Source organism: Crinia signifera, chromosome 8, assembly GCF_055691185.1.
Source record: "Crinia signifera chromosome 8, ASM5569118v1, whole genome shotgun sequence".
In the NCBI taxonomy this organism is placed as follows: domain Eukaryota; kingdom Metazoa; phylum Chordata; class Amphibia; order Anura; family Myobatrachidae; genus Crinia; species Crinia signifera.
In genome coordinates, this window is record NC_139224.1 from 160776453 (window position 1) to 160797373 (window position 20921).

Here is a 20921-nt window from a genome sequence, read left to right on the forward strand (position 1 = left end):
ACACTGATATAATGGTCTGCAGGCTTGTACACCGTCACCAATGACTTATTCTGGCAAATAAAAAAAATGTTTTTGACCATTTTCTTTTTACTAACAAATCAGCAATTGAGATAACAACGAATTTCCAATGTACGTAACTCTCTTCCGCCCATCTTCATGTTGTCCAAAATTGGAATACCGTGCGCCACCCCACGTTTGGGGCAGGTCATATCTTCTTGTGTATAGCCTTGCTCTTCCACATTGCTGTGTTGACACCTGACCTCTTCCCAGGACCGATGCAAGGTGCCCGAGCGCCCCAGGCAGGGGGGGTGTGTGTGTGTGTGTGTGTGTGTGCTGGGAGTGTTGCGGTGCGGCACGGCTCGGGGAGGGGGGTGCTGCTGGGTGATGCAATGCAGCGCTGCGTGGCAGGGTGATTAGTTAGCGCTCGGCTCACTTCCATACCACATCCTGCTGTCGGGTCCACATGCCCGGAGGACAGGGCATGCTGCAAGCAGTGTGTGGTGTGCACCGTGGGTGTCACCCCAGCCTGTCACTCCAGGGTGTCCTTCTGGGGGGGCGGGAGGGGGGGTGGTGGGCAATGTGGCCGTCAAGTTGATGCTAACCTGCTCCATACCATCCAGGGGGGAGGATACCTGCTCCATTTTCCACCCTCCAGTGGCCGGCACCCTAGGCAAATGCCTAAAGCTGCCTAGTGGTGGCGCCGGCCATGCCTCTTCCCTACAAAATATTATCTATTCCTTGCGTCCCTGCCGCTGGTACGTGTGCGATGTCCCCCCACCTGATACACTGTATTGTTGTTAGGAACAATTGGGTTGACCTGTAAATTGGGAAAGCTAGGGGAGGTCATGAGAAGTTAGAAAATGTGTTATTTGTATGTAGAATGCTGCAATACCTATATACAGGTGTGTATGAGATGCAATGCAGTCTGGGAAACTAATAGTAGTAGTAGTACGTTTATTTATAAGGCGCCGCAAAGTGTCCGCAGCGCCGTACATAGCAAACAAAAAAATTACGAGGTAACGTACAGGGTGTGTTGAAAAATACAGTATAAATAGGGGTATAGCTGGTAGAACTAAAATCAGCATCAGTTCAGAAGTAGGTGTCAAAATTGTCGAGGAGACTGAAGATGAAGTAGAGGAAGGGAAGAACAGGACAGGAGCACAGGTGAGGTAAAGAGGTAGGGTGAGTACGTGAGGAAGGAGGACCCTACTCATAAGAGTTAACATACTAAAAATAGGTGGGTGGACGAACGAAAAACAATAGGATAAGTAGGAACGGAGGGGAACGGAGGCAGGATAGGAGGATCAAAAGAGGTTAGGAGGATGTATAGGCTAGTCGAAAAAAGTGGGTTTTAAGGGAGCGCTTGAAGGAGGTAAGGGAATCAGAAAGCCTGATGGGTGGCGGGAGGTTGTTCCAGTGCAGGGGGGCAGCGCGAGAGAAGTCTTGGACACGGGAGTGGGAGGAGGTGATTAGGTGAGAGGTCAGTCGGCGGTCAGTGATGGAGCGAAGAGGACGGGAGGGAGTGTGGATAGAGATCAGTGAAGAGAGGTAAGGAGCGGTGGAGGAGGAGAGAGCCTTGTAGGTGGTGGTGAGGAGTTTAAAGAGAACTCGGAAAGGAATGGGGAGCCAGTGAAGAGATAGACAGAGGGGGGAGGCGGAGGTAGAGCGGCGGGAGAGGAAGATGAGCCTAGCAGCAGCGTTAAGAATGGATTGGAGAGGTGCGAGGCGGGTGAGAGGTAGCCCAGAGAGAAGGATGTTGCAGTAGTCAAGGCGGGAGATGACAAGAGAGTGAATGAGAATTTTGGTCGCGTCAGTGGAGAGGAATGGTCTGATGCGTGAAATGTTGCGTAGGTGAAAGCGGCAAGACTGTGAGAGAGCACAAATGTGGGGGGTGAAAGAGAGGGAGGAGTCAATGATGACACCGAGGCAGCGCGTTTGGTCGGTGGAGGTGATCTCGGTTTCACCAATACTGATGGAGATAGTGGGAGAAGAGGGGATGTTCGGGGGATGGAAGATTAGAAGTTCAGTTTTAGCCATGTTTAGCTTCAGGAAGCGTTGGGTCATCCAGGCTGAGATGGCCGTGAGGCATTCGGAGACCTTGGACAGGAGTGATGGGGATAGGTCGGGGGAAGAGAGATAGATTAGGGTATCATCAGCATAAAGGTGGTAATGAAAACCATAGGAGCTGATGAGGGTGCCCAGAGAGGTGGTGTAGAGAGAGAAGAGGAGAGGGCCAAGGACAGACCCTTGGGGAACACCGACTGGCTGCGGGGTAGTAGGAGAGGAGGAGCTCGGAGTGGAGACGGAGAAGGAGCGATCGGAGAGGTATGAGGTGAACCAGGAGAATACCGTGCCAGTGATGCCAAAGGAGCGGAGGGTGTTGAGCAGGAGAGGGTGGTCAACAGTGTCAAAGGCAGCCGACAGATCAAGCTGGATGAGGATAGAGAAGAGGCCTTTGGATTTAGCCGATATTAGATCGTTAGTGACTTTGGTCAGGGCAGTTTCAGTGGAATGTAAAGGGCGGAACCCGGATTGGAGGGGGTCGAGAATGGAGTTAGCAGTAAGGTGGCTTAGGAGACGATTATAGGTCAGACGTTCTAGGAGCTTGGAGGCAAAAGGGAGGAGGGAGATGGGCCTGTAGTTGGATGGAGAGTTGGGGTCCAGATTTGTTTTTTTGAGAATTGGGGAGACAAGAGCGTGTTTGAAGGAGGAAGGGAAGATCCCAGAGGATAGGGAAAGATTAAAGAGGTGAGCCAGGTGAGAGCAGACTGACGGACTGAGACGACGGATAATATTGGAGGGGATAGGATCGAGCGGGCAGGTGGAGGGAGAAGCGGATTCAAGGATAGAGTGGACTTCAGCAGCAGTGGTGGGGTAAAATGAGGACAGGGGTTGGAAGGAGGGGAGTGGGGATGTAGGAGGGGAGGAGGGAGAGGGTGAGGTCATGGCAGCAGTGATGGTAGTCCTGAGAGAGGAGATTTTGGTTGAAAAGTAGGTAGCAAAATCAGCGGCTACGATGGAGGACGGAAGAGCTGGAGGAGGAGGGGAGAGCAAGGAGTTGAAGGTGGCGAAGAGCCTGCGGGGATTGGATGATTGGGAAAGGATGAGGGACTTAAAGTAGGATTCCTTGGCCAGAGCAAGGGCAGAGCTGAAGGAGGAAAGAATGAATTTGAAATGGAGATAATCCGCGAGGGAGCGTGATTTCTTCCAGAAGCGCTCAGCAGTGCGAGAGCACTTTTTAAGGAATCGGGTGATAGGCGAGTGCCACGGTTGGGGGTTGGAGCATCGAAGGGGGATAGAGGATGGAGGGCAGGCAGAGTCCAATGCCGAAGATAGGGTGTCATTATAGAGAGAGGCGGCGAGGTTCGGGCAGGACATGGCGGTGATTGGGGCGAGAAGAGGACACAGCGTGTTTGAGAAGGCAGCAAGATCAAGTGTGTTGATGTTATGCCGTGAGACAATGCGCTTGGGAGGGGGAGTGGGAGAGGGGGAAGCAGTGAGGGAGAAGGAGATGAGGTGATGGTCAGAAAGAGGAAAAGCCGAGATAGTGTAGTCAGTAAGGGAACAAGAGCGAGAGAAGACGAGATCGATAGTCCGATATACAGAGCATGTGGACTATAGAACAGGAAGAATGAGGGTCGGAGAGGACTGAAAATGCTCTTTTTATAAGGCCATTGACTTGTGACATTTGCCAAAGCTTCTGATTGGTTTCTTTATTCCCCATGGTCTGTGATTGGCCTGATTCTTCAGTGGTTGTTAATTACAGGTATTTGACAATTTTGAGAAATTTCGTGATGCTGAATCCTTGAAATTCACCCATGTCTCTGGTTGGCTTGAGCTTGGGAAAACCATAGGAACCCACGTCTAGTCTCCCAGAACAGACTGTGTGTACGGAAGGCGGTGACTGGTAGACCCGCAAGCCTGCGAAATTCACTGACTTGTGAGTCAACCTGAATAAGGTCCACAGTGCAAGGCAGCTTGCTAATGCCTCAGGGTGCACTCACTACAGCATAAGAATGAGATTCTATTTCCATAGGCGGAATAATATCACGTGGCTTCTCTCTTCGTCCATCACTTTATAAAGTTTCTATCACCAAATATACAAATTTACAGCCTGTGCAAAGAGAATGTTTATTGTTCCAGCGTGCGTGTTAAAATCTCCTCAGAATATGTTCCAACTCCCATTAATGGACCCCAACAATCGCCTTGCAGTACCAGCGCTCTGCAGTGGGAAGTAAAATCTGTTTTGGTCGAAACTCATCCGTTTCTGGTGTACTCTGGAGCAGGGGCTGTGTTTGTTGTGCTTCCAATAGGACAGGCAGGAACCCAAGAGTTCTGTGAGAAAACATGAAAAAAATGTTAATTTGTTCCGGGAATAACAGGAAGGCAGATGTCTTGCGGTGATTACGTAGATATTGGCATTTCTTAAAAAAAATAATAATAGAAAAATAATTTTCGCAGTCTGGTATTGTCACATGCTGGAAACGGTGCATTAATGATAACTATCGGCATCATCCGGTTATGTTGTTACTGTCAGTGGCCTGCCGAACGCTAACAATACACCTAGTACCTGTTCTATGCCATTACGGCGTAGTGCGCACTAAAAGCCAACCCTTCCCCTAATTCCCCTACATATTGTAATCACTGTGGCCAATCTCTGCCGGTCTGGTCTCTAATATTCCGGAATATGGAAGCAATGATGGCAGATTGGCAGTTGGCAAGGTGCGGCAGAGCAGCGCGTCGCTTATTCACATAGACGCATCACCCGTTAGGCAAACGCCTGCGCTATTGTGCATGCGACTGAAGGGATCAGAAGTGGAGGGGCGAGGCAATAGGGGTTTGTCCGGCAGCCACACTATTAAGGTCGACATACATGAAAAATCGATACGCCTAAGGTCGACATTTGGGAAAGTTGACATGTATTTTTCTTTTTTTGAGCCGGCATGTGCCGACAGGCGGTATTTCGTGCCCTTCTATCCACAAGGGCCTGGAGGAAAAATGGAATATTGTGGCAGGCATAGCAAGGCACTGAGGCCGAAGCATGGCGAGCGCAGCGATGCACTTTTTCTGTGTCCATGTCGATTGTGTCAACATTCGGGACCCCCCCTCCCCCAAAAGTGAAAAACACATGTTGACCTTTTGACTGTCAACCTTAACAATGTCGACCTAATGCTTGATTCTATCTTTGGACCCTGTCGACCTTAGGCATGTCAACATTTTTCATGTGTCAACCTTCAGTGGTTGACCCAATGTATGTCAACCTTGGGCGTGATGTGGGAGCACGTCAGCGAATGTGGATTGCGGTTCCACATAAGCCATGTACAAACCGAGATATTGCACCTGCCATAGGATGGTGTGTCGACAGTTTGCTGATGCTGGATGGTCTAGAACCCTCAGTAGGGTTACAGTGTGCACAGGCGCAGAGGACACCTCGGGGCTTGGGCTTTCCGGTGCATTTCATTACTTATGGGTTAGGCCAGCTGTTGTGAAACTACATGTCCCATCATGCCTTGCCACAGTTTTGCTATTAGGGAATGCTAAAACTATGGCAAGGCATGCTGGGATGTGTAGTTTCACAACAGCTGGAGGGCCACAGTTTGGACATGCCTGGGTTAGGCTGAAGCTAGCATCTGCGTGTTATCACACATGTGGCTCCGGGAACATGTGTTTAGAGAAGGCAATCCCAAAATAGGATTGTCGACATTCTGAAAGTGCCAACATTACGAAATGAATGTAAAACTATTAAATGTGGACTTTCTAAACATGTCAACATCCATGGTTTTGACATAATGGGGGGGAATTCAATTTAAAGCGCTTTTGAAAAGTGCCACCAATTAGTGCCTGGTGGGTGAGAGCAGAATTCCACGGCTAATTGAATAGCTCCGGCATTCCCAGCACGATTCAATAGCACATTTTATTGAATTTCCCTCAATAAATGTTCAAATTTGAGTGATGACGTTCCTTCCACACCCTATGAAAACGAAAGCAAATAAAATTATTTTAGAACCATCGTCTTTGTAGTGCAGTTTAGGCAATATTCAGTAAGTAGAATATATAGTTATGACACGAAGGGCTATTTCACATGCTCAGGCTCCTGCCGGGCGGCGAAAACCCGCACGGCCAAGAAGCCGCACACAGCAGTTTACAATGGTGGGGATGGCCACAGCCCGGCAGCCGTCCCTTCCAGTGGTGGGATCCGGCAGCCGGGCCATGGCCGTCCCGTGTGAATGGACACAATTGTGTCCATTATTAACGATAGTGTGTTGCACGGCTTTTCGCCGTGCAGGGTTTTGCTGCCCGGCAGGAGCCGGAGCGTGTGAAATAGCCCTAAGGGGGTGATTCAGGTCTGGTAACCACCTCATGCCTTTAATTCTGACACCTATTAATTACACAGGTTCTGTGTAATTATTATGTGTCCGGATTTAAAGGGATGAGGTGGTAACCCTAGATATAGGTTTGTTTGCAAAAGCAAACTCTTTCTTTAATGGAAAAAACCATGTGCACTGCAGATGGGGCAGATGTAACATGTGCAGAGAGAGTTAGATTTGGGCGAGTTATTTTGTTTCTGTGCAGGGTAAATACTGGCTGCTTTATTTTTACACTGCATTTTAGATTTCAGTTTGACCACACCCTAATGTGACTCGCACATGTTACATCTGCCCCACCTGCAGTTCACATGGTTTTATCCATTAAAGAAGGAATTTGATTTTGCAAACCAACCTGAATTAGGTCCCTAAGTACAGTGGTGCAGCCGCCATGGAGACCAAGTCCTGCTGTTCACTAGCATTGTGGCAGCATTCTGTAGGTATTCCAGTGTGCAGATCCCAATGTTTTTGAACCCTACATTGACGCAGGCAAGGGTAAACCGTCTCTGGACGCCATCTGGCTAAACTATCTTGTTTTGTTGCTTGTTTATTATTTTTTTTGCTTAGGTCCAACTCTGCCAATGTAATATTAATAATAACAACACCCAAAGTCATCAGAAAGGGATTAAATAAAACCAGTTTAATAAGAAAATAAAAACCTTATTAAAGTCCTTTCATTTTCGTCTGAAAATCCGCTCTGTTCTCGGATAGAGTTCATGCATTACGGAATATTAATAGCATTCCCCCGGTCCGTCGGAGGGGCTGAGTAATATCTTTTAATGTTTTATCATAACATTTATAAGAAGCATATAATGCCCGGACTAAAAGTAAATCTGCTTCTATATTTCCTTGTGCTGTTGAAATCTCCCGTCCTTAAAGCTTAAACACAAAAAAACTCTACAACATCGCCTTATAAGCGGAAGACGGTATGAGAACGTCTTCATGTACAACGACATGCATTTAGAGGTCTGCAACACGGCTAATTCATTTTTCGGAGGATTTCATAGCTCCGTAGCAGGATAAGGAGCATAGATCCCCAGATACGGCTCAGACCCACAACATTCCGCGGGTTTAATGGAGATTCGGAAAGATTATTATATGTATTAAAGAATTTGGGAGCCATATTAAAAAGTCTGTCTTAACTTGCGCTGAATGTCCCGTACATGCATTTGCTCAATTAAAGTTAATTCACATAGTTAGCATCAATTCATTTATTTATTATAAACTTTGCTGTAAAAATTTTTTTTTTTTGTTCATACCAGTGAAAAGGAAAAAAAAACTTTATTGTAGAAAAAGCTAAAAATAAAAAAACAATTGACAGGCAGAAGAGATCTGGGATCAGGTTTCCAATGCTTCCGCCCTTCACTCGCCTAGGCAGCGCTGATTATTCTTACACGCACACACCATGGAAATGGATCCTTAACTTTAAACTATAATTCCACTAATTATGATTTTTTTTTTTTTAACTTAAAATGTTTTTTTGTTTTATACATTGATGCATTAAAGGTGCTTAGACTAAAAGTTTTTTTTTTTGGGCTGTTACAGATTTTAGTTAATATTAAGATTGGCAGGCAATCCCCAGCCCTGCCGCCTCAGACATACGTAGGTTTTTCTGCTGTACCCCCACCTCTACCTCAATGAAGGTGCCCATACACACTGCGATTTGCAGGTGGGATGCGCACTCCGGCGCACATCCCATCGCACAGATCAAAACGTATGTGCTGCACATACTTTTTGAACGAGGTCCCGATTGAATTGCACGCAAATTGCATGCAATTGTCGTGCGATGCGATCCAGACCAAAATGCAGGCAATTATCGCAGCCTGTATGGGCACCTTTAGGATTGTTAGAGGTCCGAGTATGGGAACCTCTGGTAGAGGTGTTTCTTAATTTGCTAAGGAGCACATGCACTTCTTCTTGTGCTTATAATAGGACCAGTTTTGCATAATTCAATTCCCACCATGGTCCTAACTGTGTGGAGTTTGTATATTCTCCCCGTACTTGCGTGGGTTTCCTCCGAGTACTTCGGTTTCCTCCCACAATCCAAAAATATACTGATAGGTTAATTGGATCCCAACAAAATTAACCTTAGAATGTCTGGGTGTGCGTGTACATGTGGTAGGGAATATAGATTGTAAGCTCCACTGGGGCAGAGACCGATGGTCAGTTGTGACACTATGAGGATACGGTTGAGGGGATAGATAATCTATTGGTGGGCTAGAGTAGGTGTGTCAGAAAAGTCAAAATAAAATCCACGAATGGCACAAAGCGATTGTTGTTCAGTATATAAAATATATTCTATAATAAGACAAACATGTTGCCTTGAATTGAATATGGTGCAGTGCATAGATGGGTCTGATATATTGATTTAATTGAGCTGGCATTGCATTAACTTGTCCATCCCTGGTTTAACAATTTTTGGTACTTGTGTATTCTCACGGCGCCCGATATATCGGATGCGATATCGGCCAATATATCGATGCGATCTGAACCAATTTTTGACCGGTTCATAACCCCACTATCCACTACGCATGGAGTTGATGTTATATAGTGTGGCGAGCGCAGCGAACCACCGAGCCCGAAGCGTGACGAGCGGACGCGGATTACTGCGCTCGCCACACTATATAAAATCAACAGGTCACAAATCAGTTCGGATCGCATCCGATATATCGGCCGATATCACATCCGATATATTGGGCGCCGTGAAAATACACAAGTACCGTAACATGTATGTGCTATGGCAGTGATTCTAGTTAAACTCCCTTGTAGGTTCGTACTGGGAGTTCAATGTTGAAGATCTGCGCATAAGCGAATACGCGCATTTACAGGTTTTTCCTGGGGCGCTCTCAGAGACTTGCATAGTCTGAGACGCTTGTACGGGGGGGGGGGGGGGCACAGGATGCGTGCCCATGAAAACAATGGGTGCACCCAGGAAAGTGCTTGGCATCCCCTTGTGAACTAAGACGGCCACCTGCCTTCCAATGTCAGCTGCCCGCCTCGGAGCAGGGTTCTGCTAATCTAAGTCACCGGAGAGAGGACTTAAGCTGCCCATACACGCCCCGATGCGGGCGTGCGTTGTGGGCTTAGATAGCATGGATCACATCACATTGCATTGCGTGTGCATGCGTTGTGCAAGCACATACTTTTTGTACTGTGCGATGAGGTGCCGCGGGAGCGCGCACCTCAAAGCACAGAACGCGCAGCGTGTATGGGCTGCTTAAGATTAGCGAGCACTACAGAAATCATTCGATGGTCGGCAACCATCAAACGGATGTTTTTGCAAAATATCCTATCGCAGCGCTGCAGGATATTCACTGTTAAGTGGGGGCGACGGGCATTCGGGCAAGCGGCATTACATGATTCTCAAAGCAGCGAACTACCGCTTTGCGAGCTAACCAGAATGAGAACCCATATGTAAATATGATTGCTCTTTAAGCGAACACACATGAATAGGAATTTCATGGAACACGGCAAACCGTTGTGTATTAAATGAACGCTATAAATAGTTTCTTTCATTACAGAGTTTAACAACATTTATAGAGTTATATATATATTTATTTATTTTCCATTTTCAACAGCCCATAAATCTCACGCTATCTGCGGCCTTATTTTAGCATTATTTAGAAGGCTATGTTTAGAAACCTGGGAGGGTATTTAAAAATAATATGTTGGAACGAAGTAAATAAATAGCTTGTTTTAAAGTGAATGCTCCTCAATCTGGGTTTAGTCAATAAGTTTCCCTTCCTCTTCCATAATGCATTCCTATGTTCATTCTGAGATTAATGTGATGACCAGGTGGTCACTCGGCTGCATGCGCAAAAAATAAGAATTAGACCCCCTTCCCAGTTCCCCCACGCACTAGGAACCCTTACCTGGCTATTGCCAAGAAGATGATCTGGCACATTCTGTGTCCTGTGTACAATGTAAGCTGAGAGCACTTCCTGCCACTTTGCCACATCTTGTAGATCCAGGGGCGTAACTATAGCACCGCAGCCCCCGCGACCGCGGGGGGGGCGCTATGCATGTGCGGGCACCGGGGGCTGCAGTGCTATAGTTACGTTAGCTGCAATGTGAAGGGAGCAGGGGGGAATTGAGGCGGCTGGGGGGACGGACACTGCGGGGGACGGAAGCTGCGGGGGACACAGAGGCGGCAATTACTTACAGCTGAGCCGGGCAGGGGGAGCCGGGAGCTGTCTGTACTGAAGAAAAAAAAGCCCATACAATGAATGGGCAGCCTGTGATTGGCTGCTGAGCGCTCTCTCAGCCAATTGCTGACTGGCTGAGAGAGCGCTTAGCCAATCACAGGCTGCCGATTCATTGTATGGGCTTTTTTTTTTTTTCTTCCGTACTGACACTCAGTGACAGCTCCTGGCTCCCCCTGCCCGGCTCAGCTGTAAGTAATTGCCGCCTCTGTGTCCCCCGCAGCATCCGTCCCCCCAGCCGCCTCGCAGCGTCCCCCCCACCTGCATTGACGGCTACCTGGGGGAGCGGCAGGCGGCGCAGATGGAGACCGGGGGCGCGGCGGGAGAATATAAATAAATCTTATTCAAAAGACCGGGCGGCCGCTGATTGGCTGAGAGCTCAGCCAATCAGCGGCCACCCGGTCTTTTGAATAGGATTTCTTCCTATTCTCCCGCCGCGCCCCCGGTCTCCATCTGCGCCGCCTGCGGTCCTCGCCTGCCGCTCCCCCAGGTACCCACAGATATATCGGATCTGAACATCTAGACTGCGGGGGTTGGTGCGGCGGGTGGAGGGGCGGGTGAGTGGCTGGGCGCTCTCCCTTTAACGGCGGGGGGGCGCCCAAAATGTAGTTACGCCACTGTGTAGATCCCAGGCGCGGCCCAGATTTTTGGCGTAACGTGGTATAAGGAGGACCATTGCATGAAATACCACAATAGGTCCGGGGATTTTATGGTAACAAAAGTGGTCAATAAACAGTGGTGAAAAAAAGAAATCACAAATAGCATGTGCATATTTATGTGTAAGCGGAGGCCGCCTCCTCTTTTTAAAAGAAACAGTCCCAAAAAGTATTGTTTTGCTTTTTTTTTAAATTGAAAGTTAAGTAATTTTTAAGTATTCATTGAATAATCCTTGTTACAGAACGTTATATTTTCAATGCTTCTCTTGAGGGGAAAGTATGTCTGACACACATACAGATGTAGCGCCGCTCATTCAGTGCTTCGGCTCGCCAGACCACCCCCACTGGCGATCGGACGCTACATCTGACTGGCACACGTAAGCGTCGATCATGCATGCGCGTCCCAGTTTCCTGTCGGTGGGGGACGGGAACCCTGCCCATCTCCGCTTCAGGGAGACGGGGGGATGGTGGGGGAGATGAGGGATGGCGGGGACATGGGGGGAGCTCCGGTTGAAGGGGATGCACGTGCGTCTCGTACGCACGCGTCCCCTTCCGGTGGCTGGCAAACCCACTGCCAGCCCCTGCCCGAATGAGCAGTGCTCCATCTGTATACACACATACTCACATCTCTCAGTGTGAAACGTGATGGCAGAAGGGAGAAATGTCAGAGTGCAGACACTCTTGGGAGTGTTCAAAAACCTCTCTGCTTTCTTCAGCATGTGACTGTGGTTGTCATGGTAGTCTCATACACATTCAGAATTGCAGCCCATAGGAAAAAAACAAAACAAGGAAAATTGTAATTATCAAGTTGTTTCTTATAGCATTGTACAGTGATATATAAAACCCTATTTCATTGATGGGATGGCTGCTTTAAGGGTGATTTCTAAGGGAAGGTGTCCCACCAGACTTGAGGGGGTAGATGACTTAGTAATAATAGTTATTGGGAAGGGATCAATAAATATTGTCATCTTCTAATGATAAAAAATTAAGCTCTACTTAAGCATATTGTCACAAGCCTGAAAGAAAAGGGATTGAACTTGTCCTCTTGTATTACAGATTCAATGCTTCATTCCTTTGACTCCGTTGGACACAATTTAGGCCCAGGTACATTTACCCCTTTCCTCTTCTTTCCCCTAATCATTCCAGGCTTCTCTTTAAGGCTTAATTATATCAAAGTCCAGATGTCTTTTTCTGGAAAATGTAATCTGAAATACCAAGTACGTTACTTACCCCACTGATGTTAATTTTCTGCGGCTAGTAGAACAATCACCTAGACGGCCAGTGTGCATTCCATATTTCTGATGCATCCTAACACTGTATGATGTTGGTATTGGAAAATGAGTTTCTTTCCGGCCAGACCTGGAACATCACAGTCCACACGGAAACCTTTGCACATTGTCTCAAATGCAAATTGAAATATTGGCAGCTTCAGAGATGAGGTCATTTAAAGTGGAACAAACCAACACAAGTAAAACACTTCTTTAAAAATGTAACGCAAGACGCATTTACCTATACATGTAAAAGTAATACAGTTTTGTCCACGTACATCTTTACTCTAGGCGATGTAAGTTGCGTTATACATAACAATTGGGCTCCGCGCGTCTCTGTAGCGCGGGACATCTTTTTTTAAACGCATTTGAATTAAATAGTGCATTATTTGCAATAGGATGCACAAGTAGCTTCTGCTGATTAAAATGGTACGTGCCTATATTTAGTGTGTGTGACTGCTGCTGTATCTGCATAAGAAATAGTATATTATAAAGTTTTCCTGGAACCAGTGCAACGTAGAAATTCTTATGAAGATACAGCCATGATCAAACACTGAATATAAATGTGTGATATATCATTTTAATCAGCAGAAACTGCTTGTGTGTCTTATTCATTTTGCAAGAAAAAGTTACAAAAAAGACTGGTGTTTAATATCCAGCAAGCTGGATAAATCTACTTAAACGGCCGGTCACCCGAGAACACTGGCCCCTGACAGATCACACAGCGCTGACACAATGCTGAGCGATCTTGCTGAGCATCTGCATTGTTTATTTCGCTCAGCAGGGTTTTCCTGTGTGTAGGCTCCTTTAAAACTGTGCTGCAAACGGTACTGTAGGTCTCTTTTTACCACTGCTAACCTGTGCCACTGAGTAACATTAAGCATTGGAAAGCCTTAAGGGGCCTACACATGGGGCATCCCCGCTGTGCGATCTGAGTGTTCTGTCAGGTACAGTGTTCTCCAGTGAGAACACTGGCCTTGACCGGCTTTTAAGTAGATTTATCCAGCATGCTGGGTATTAATCATTGGCGATAACGCTATCGCAATAGCCCCTACACACAGAGCGATGTAGGGACATTTCCTAAGAGATCTAGTGAGATCCCTGAAATCGCCCCATGTTTATCACCTTTTACTTTTAGTGGGTTCTACGGTAGATAGCAACTGAAGGAGATACACACACACACACACACACACACACACACACACACACACACACACACACACACACACACACAAACATTATATATATATATATATATATATATATATATAATATAGAAATCAGGAAACAGAGTGCGCCACTGATAAGAAGTTCCACCACCAAATATATAAAAACGAACTGTAGTAATAACAGACAAATCACTGTTCAACAGTTTAATACACTTTAAAAGACAGAATAAAATAAAAGCATTTTCATCTGTGTGGAGTCATTAATTCAGTTCGATAAATGCAAGGAAAACCCAACGCGTTTCATCGAAAACGACTTCCTCAGGGGTAACTTTCCGTAGGCAAATTAACAGTGAATACAAATGTTTACTCCAGAAGTCAATCTTTCTCACACGATGTAAAAGGTGTATGCAGTTGGTCTACTCTATTTCTGCTGAGACTTCACTTTGAGGAATCTGTTTGAAAGAATCCTCTCAGGACTTCCTTTTTAAGAAAAGGACTCTTATGGAAATTGATGCGCTTGTGCATCAATATTAGGATCTCCAAAAGGATCCATTCATACACCCTTTACATCGTGTGAGAAAGATTGACATCTGGAGTAAACATTTGTATTCACTGTTAATTTGCCTATGGAAAGTTACCCCTGAGGAAGTCGTTTTCGACGAAACGCGTTGGGTTTTCCTTGCATTTATCGAACTGAATTAATGACTCCACACAGATGAAAAAGTGTTTTTATTTTATTCTGTCTTTTAAAATGTATTAAACTGTTGAACAGTGATTTGTCTACTATTACTACAGTTCGTTTTTATATATTTGGTGGTGGAACTTCTTATCAGTGGCGCAGTTTGTTTCCTGCTTTCTATTTTTCTTCCACTTCCCCCACTAACAGGAGGGATAAATGCACTTATCACAGATGTACTAGCCTTCCTACATGGTCCAAGAACCCCCATTGTAGTGTATCCAGAAAGCTGGCACTCCCTCAGACTTGATAAAAACAGCCATTATTTTTCCGTCCGTATCAATGTTTCCCCACAAAACTGTCAGATAAATAAAGGCCGTTTCTATCAAGTCTGAGTGAGCGCCACCTTTCTGAATAGAAGGAAAGGAATGGACCAGGTCCGGTAATCCAAAATAGCCTAAATCAGTCCTCCGGGACTCCATGTTAAAGGATGACGAGCCAGTGGCTCGAAACGCCGTAGACAAAAATTAAAGTTCACTTTGCTTAAATTTTAACATGGACTCCCGGAGTGACGCTGCTTTATGAGAAAAAAAAATAAATAAATAAAAATAATAATAATAATAATAATAAAAAAAAAAAAAAATATATATATATATATATATATATATATATATATATATATATATATATTATGCTATATAAATGTATTAATAGAGGTCTAATCAAGATAATAAAAGTTTGCGGAACAAATGCCTCGACTGGCGACTGAGTATGTGTCAGAGGGTGTGGATCGTATTGTCAACCCGACTTAGGTCGACACCGTTGGGTCGACAGGCAGCAAGGTCAACAGGGTTCTAGGTCGACATGGTGAAGGTCAACATGGGTTTAGGTTGACAAATGCGTTAGGTCGACAGGTCGACAGGTCGACATGGGGTTTTCACAATTTTTTGAACCAAATGTCGACACAGTTGACATGGACACAGTTGGAAGTCAACCGCAGCCCCCCGCATCACTCGCTACGCTCGGCACACTATTTTATTCTCCCACCACGCCCTAGTGGATGGTAGGGCATGAAATACCACCTGTCGGCACATGTTGGCTCAAAAAACAGTGGAAAAACCCAGGTCAACCTTGCGACATGTTGACCTAACGCATTTGTCGACTTAAAACCATGTCGACCTTCATCCATATCGACCTAGAACCCTGTCGACCTTGTTGCCTGTCGACCCAACGGTGTCAACCTAATGACTGTCGACCTAAGTTGGGTCGACAATACGACCGTATCCCATGTCAGCATATGGAGAGTAACTACAGAACATGGAAGAGTTTTCAACAACAAACAGCTCAAAACATTTGTTGGGAGGTTCCACCTTAAATTACTTTCAGCAGGTAAAATAAAACTAGCATTACTAGTAAGCTCGCTCGGAGCAGATGCTTTGAAAGCTTGAGGTAGTTTCACTTGCTGCCAACAGATGGCAGTGTTTCAGTGACACACAAACACTAGACATATACATAGATGATTATTATAATAGTAATAATCAAAGATTGAAATTGATGTCATAAATGTATTTTTCTTTTTTCTTTATTTCCTATATTTTGAAAAATGATTATTCTGTTGTTTCCATCTACCAGAGACACCCATGCTCATTAACTGGCTGAAACCACATGGTCCGTATTTAATAGTTATTAAATAAGAAATATCTTTGTTCCTAAACATTGTTATTCTTCACTTGATTCTTTGCTAATATTTGTAGTGCTTCCTCCCCTCCCCTCATGTGTATAGTACTATGCAGCCTTCAGCCTTTGCTGTAAGACCCCGCACCAGAGAATCCTATGCTTGCAGGCCGGCCTGTGTCCTAGGGGTCGTGTTACCGCCCAGCGAGATCCTATTGGCTTTCCTGTAATGAAGCTTCACCTGCTTATTTTCCGCTTTGCTGCCGCAATTCTCAATTCACTAAATGCTCTAACAATTATCTGTCACTTGATTTTGCAGCTTAAAGCTAACAAAAATAATCTATTTATCTAAATCTGATCATTTGTGCTGTTCTCCTGTTGTAGTACTATAATGTGTATGGAATGTTCATACTGTATGATCACTGTGGCACTTTGTTGCCAACATTAAGTGCATTTTCGCGTACTTGGAATGGATGGGCTCCCTGCGGTTTGCAGATTTCTGTTGTGTTATCGGAAGCTGTGTACGGTCGCAGTGTGGGTACATAGCGTGTACACATGGTACGATTTTACGATTGGGATCAAATCGAATGGAAGGCAAAATGCATTGGAATTGACTATATCGTACAGATCTGTACTGTATAGTCTTTGCCTGCCAAGACTATTTTTCTATTTGATTTACAGTACACGGGATCGAATTTGCATTGAATGTGGAAAAATCATTCGTTGCCCATTCGAATTTCATACAAAAGCAAAATCGAATAGAAAAATAGTGCATATGTCATATGTCTATTAGACAGTTGCGACTTAGATACTTGTGCAGACTGCCGATAATCGGTCAACTGCAAAAACATCGGTGTAGCGTACATCTCTGACTCCATATTGGGGCATTTTGGTTTCCTTTGTTCCACAACTTACTATCGTGACATTGTTTTACCTGTGTGTGTGTGTGTGTGTATATATAGTGTTCCCGCTAAGCTGTTTTAGCGGGGCGCTGCGCCCTGCCCGATTTTTAAAGGGCAAAATGCGCCCTGCCCCTCTGGCAGCGCCCTGCTAAAACAGCCTGCCTCCTCCTCTTATGGTGATACCGGGGAAGCCCGGTACCGCAGTATATAGCGGTGCCCAGCGCTTCCCCGGCAGTGGAGAGCCTTCGGTGCGGCCAGGCCCGCCCCCTTCAGTGACGACGGCAGCCGGGCCCGCCCCCTTCAGTGACGACAGCGGTCCGGCCCTTTTCCTGGCGCCGCAGTCCTTTTCATCACGGCGTGGACCGGGCACGCTCCTTTTGTGACGTCGGCGGCCCGGGACCGCCCAGAACAGTGACGTCGGCGGGCCTGGTTTTGCACCCTTGACGTTGCCCCCGTGCAGCGGCGCCCTGCGCGCCCCTGTTCCTAGAAGGAACAATATATAAACCTATTTCCATTAATTATTATTATTGCCAAACCCTAATAATCTTTGATATAGGTAAACAGACACGTTTAGGGCTGTTCTTCTAAGCCTTTTTGAACTTTATTTAGTTAAATTCCAGCGGGTTGGATTTTGAGCCCATACAGATGGGGATCTTTTTTGAAACTTTTTCAAATAAATTAGCAAAAATGAATAAGACGCACAAGCAGCTTTAGCCGATTAAACTGCAGCACGCCTACATTCAGCGTGTGACTGCAGATGTATCTGCATACGAAATGCTACGTTACACTTTTTTTCCTGGAAAACAAATGTACGCTACATTTCTTATGTGGGTACAGCATCAGTCACACCCTGAATATAATAATGCTGTATATCATTTTTACCAGCAGAAGCTGCTTGTGCATCGCATTCACTTTGTTTTGCAAATAATTTTGTTTTGTTATGTGTAACGCGACACGTATCGCATGCAGGAGAGATGTATGTGAACACATCTGTAGCGCTCATTTTCTAACAATTGTAGAAGAGAAGCCCGGAGCCTGTATAGAGGAATGTCACCTACCTAAGGGAAGGGCGGGAGCATTAGGTTCAGTCCTGCATTTATAGGTAGACATTCACTAGGCAATTTTTTTGTGGGGGTTTTGGTAAATAGAATACAAACTTAAAATCTTTCTCCCTTATTATGGGCCTGATTCAGACCTATTCGCAAGGGTGCATATGTTCGCAGCCCAGCGAACTCCGCCCGCCGCGCAAATCCCCAGATTTGCACGTGAGTGGATGCGTTTGCTCACCCCCCCCCCCCCCCCCCCTCGCATGCGGCCGCACAGAGGAAAAATCTTTGGACGGTCGCTGATCATCCAATGATGTTTTTTTAAACTGACTTTTATCTTGGCCGAAGATGGGTGAATTCGGGGCAGGCGCTGATGGCATGAAACCAACGTCCAAACAATGGGGTAGGGGTTTGGGACCACATTGTTGGTCTGCTGCTTGTATTGCCATCTCCTTGATAAAGGTCCGCACCAGGACCGAAACGTCAGCAGGCTATAGTTTTGATTGGATTAAACTCCGGACTTATACCTTCATGAGATGACTGGTGCTGTTTTCCCCTCTTTTGGGTTTTCTGGGTATATATATATATATATATGTGTGTGTGTGTGTGTGTGTGTATATATATATGTATGTATATATATATATAGCTGCGAGTTATCCAAATAAAGGAGAACAGGAGGCGGCACTCTCAGTGTAAAAAACGTGTATTAAATCTTCAAAGCAAAACCAAAGTGCAGACGACAGCCAATTGTGTCGACAGTTTCGGAGACAGAGCTCCTTCCTCAGGACAGGCTGGTCACATAACAGTGAGGCAAAACGTGTAATACAGAAAGCTCACTGTTATGTGACCAGCCTGTCCTGAGGAAGGAGCTCCGTCTCCGAAACTGTCGACACAATTGGCTGTCGTCTGCACTTTGATTTTGCTTTGATGATTTAATACACGTTTTTTTACACTGAGAGTGCCGCCTCCTGTTCTCCTTTATTTGGATAACTCGCAGCTATATACCTATCGTGGAAGGCACCTCCACCTATCCTCCCTTGGCTCCGAGTGCCAGTCCCACTCGCTCTGTATATATATATATATATATATATATATATATATATATATATATATATATATATATATATATATATATATATATATATATATATGTGTATGTATATATATATATATATATATATGTGTATATATATATATATATATATATATATATATATATATATATATATATATATGTGTATATATATATACCCTTGGCTCATAAGTCTACAGGTCAATTGTGTCCCACAGTACCACAGGTCTCCTGAAGCTCTATCATGGTGTTCACCAGTTTCCATGTCTCCTCACCCCTGGCACAGATATGCTAACAGGTTTGGTTGTTTTTGGATGCTTGGAAGGCACGTGGTCTCTTATGCAACAGTTGATAATAAAAGAGTTGTTCAGTGCCCGCCAGCACTTAGCCAAAGCCACAAACTCATTAAGATCACAGGGTTCCAGGACCTGCCAGGAGTTTGAATAACAACTTGTAGTAGAACCTATTCATTGTTCAACTGTTGTCAGGAGGGGGTTTATGTGTTAGAACTTTATACAACTGTTGTAGCAAGATAAAGGTGATCTTTAGTTTGGGTTCTTGTAACCATTTACCATATTTTATTGGTAATTTAAAGGGGTCGTCTCCAGCACCCCGCCAAGATGTGCACAATGTACCAGGGCCAGTGTATAGAGACCCACTCGCTAATCAGCCTTTGTGCTATTGTCTGGTCACAACCGGGTCTAAATCCAGCTTCTCGATGGATTTCTGCTGTATACACTGGAGCTGACGTTGTTACTCCTACAGGGAATCTCTCCTCCTGCGCTCAGAGGCAATGCAGCCCCCCCCAGCCGTCATGCCCAGAACTCATGTTGACATTTTCCATGTTGAACTATTGATTGTATTGACCTTTTCACCATGTAGATCTAATGTTTGTCAACACATGAGGTGTTGACATTTTGCCTGGAGACCAATAGTGGTCTTAATTACTGTCGACCCAATGAGCCATACCCTGTAGTGAATTCCCGCCATTCGCAGCCCGCTCACCATCAAATGATTCTTCCAGTGTGTGCGTCGCCCAGGACTTACCCGGCGGATGCTGATCGGGGCCGGAGCTGATGTCAAACACCAGAACACGCCTTTATTTTCCCTGGACACTCCCAGAAAATGGTCGGTTGCCATCCCCCAAATGCCAGCTTCCTGTCAATCAACTTACGTACGGCCAGTGAATAAAAAAAAAAAAGTATCAGGATTTTATCGGGAGACATCATGTGCATGCGTTCTACAATCTGTACGCATTCGCAGTCTATAATCGCCCGTCCTTCGAATTAACAGCCGTGCCTTAATAAATCCCTATGTGCCACCACTCCTTGTGTATTGTGCAATGTGCCCGCACTTTACTCCCATGGTCCGTTCATCGGGTATGCAGCTAAATATCACTAGCAACAACGTGCTGCCTAATGAAACCTAGTTGCCTCCCCTTCATTCCGTCGGTCCCTGCATCAGCAGGTATGTGCACACTTGCCGATGCCGGGTCCCCCTTCTCCCGCGATGTCGTGCTCAGTACACATTGTGTAATCCGCTTCGGGTGTAAATTCAGAGAAGGATGTGCTACACTACACTGCTTACTAGCACTGCATGATTATATAAACTGCAAACATGGGGGGGTGATTCAACACCGCTTGTTCAACAGCAGCCGTTCGCTGCATAACGCCGCCGCGCCGAATGCCCGAAACTATTGCAGGAGTGTTGTTATGCTGCTGCCATGGTACAGCTGTGTATAGGTATAAATAGTGCGCGCATATTACAGTCACCACAGAGTTATGTCCAGGAACAGAAATGTAGATGGAATTCCATTGTACACTGTCAGAATCAACAAGTGGACGTGTCAGGGGGCCACTCCTTGCAAACTGATGTGCCCTGGGGTCTCTGC

At 45.6% G+C, this 20921-nt stretch overlaps 1 protein-coding gene across 7 annotated transcripts in view; it reads left to right on the forward strand.

Moving 5' to 3' along the window:
- The window catches only part of ST3GAL3 (ST3 beta-galactoside alpha-2,3-sialyltransferase 3), a 303695-nt gene that overhangs the window by 141909 nt on the left and 140865 nt on the right, over nt 1-20921 (forward strand). For 3 of the 7 annotated variants that reach the window (XM_083157570.1, XM_083157569.1, XM_083157573.1), the window contains exons 3-4: nt 12280-12327; nt 15969-16004. The exons of 2 other annotated variants lie outside the window; for them this stretch is intronic. In XM_083157570.1, coding sequence (XP_083013696.1) covers nt 12280-12327; nt 15969-16004 — 84 coding nt within the window. The remainder of the gene's footprint in view (nt 1-12279; nt 12328-15968; nt 16005-20921) is intronic. 2 more of the 7 variants (XM_083157571.1, XM_083157574.1) reach the window with 1 other exon arrangement.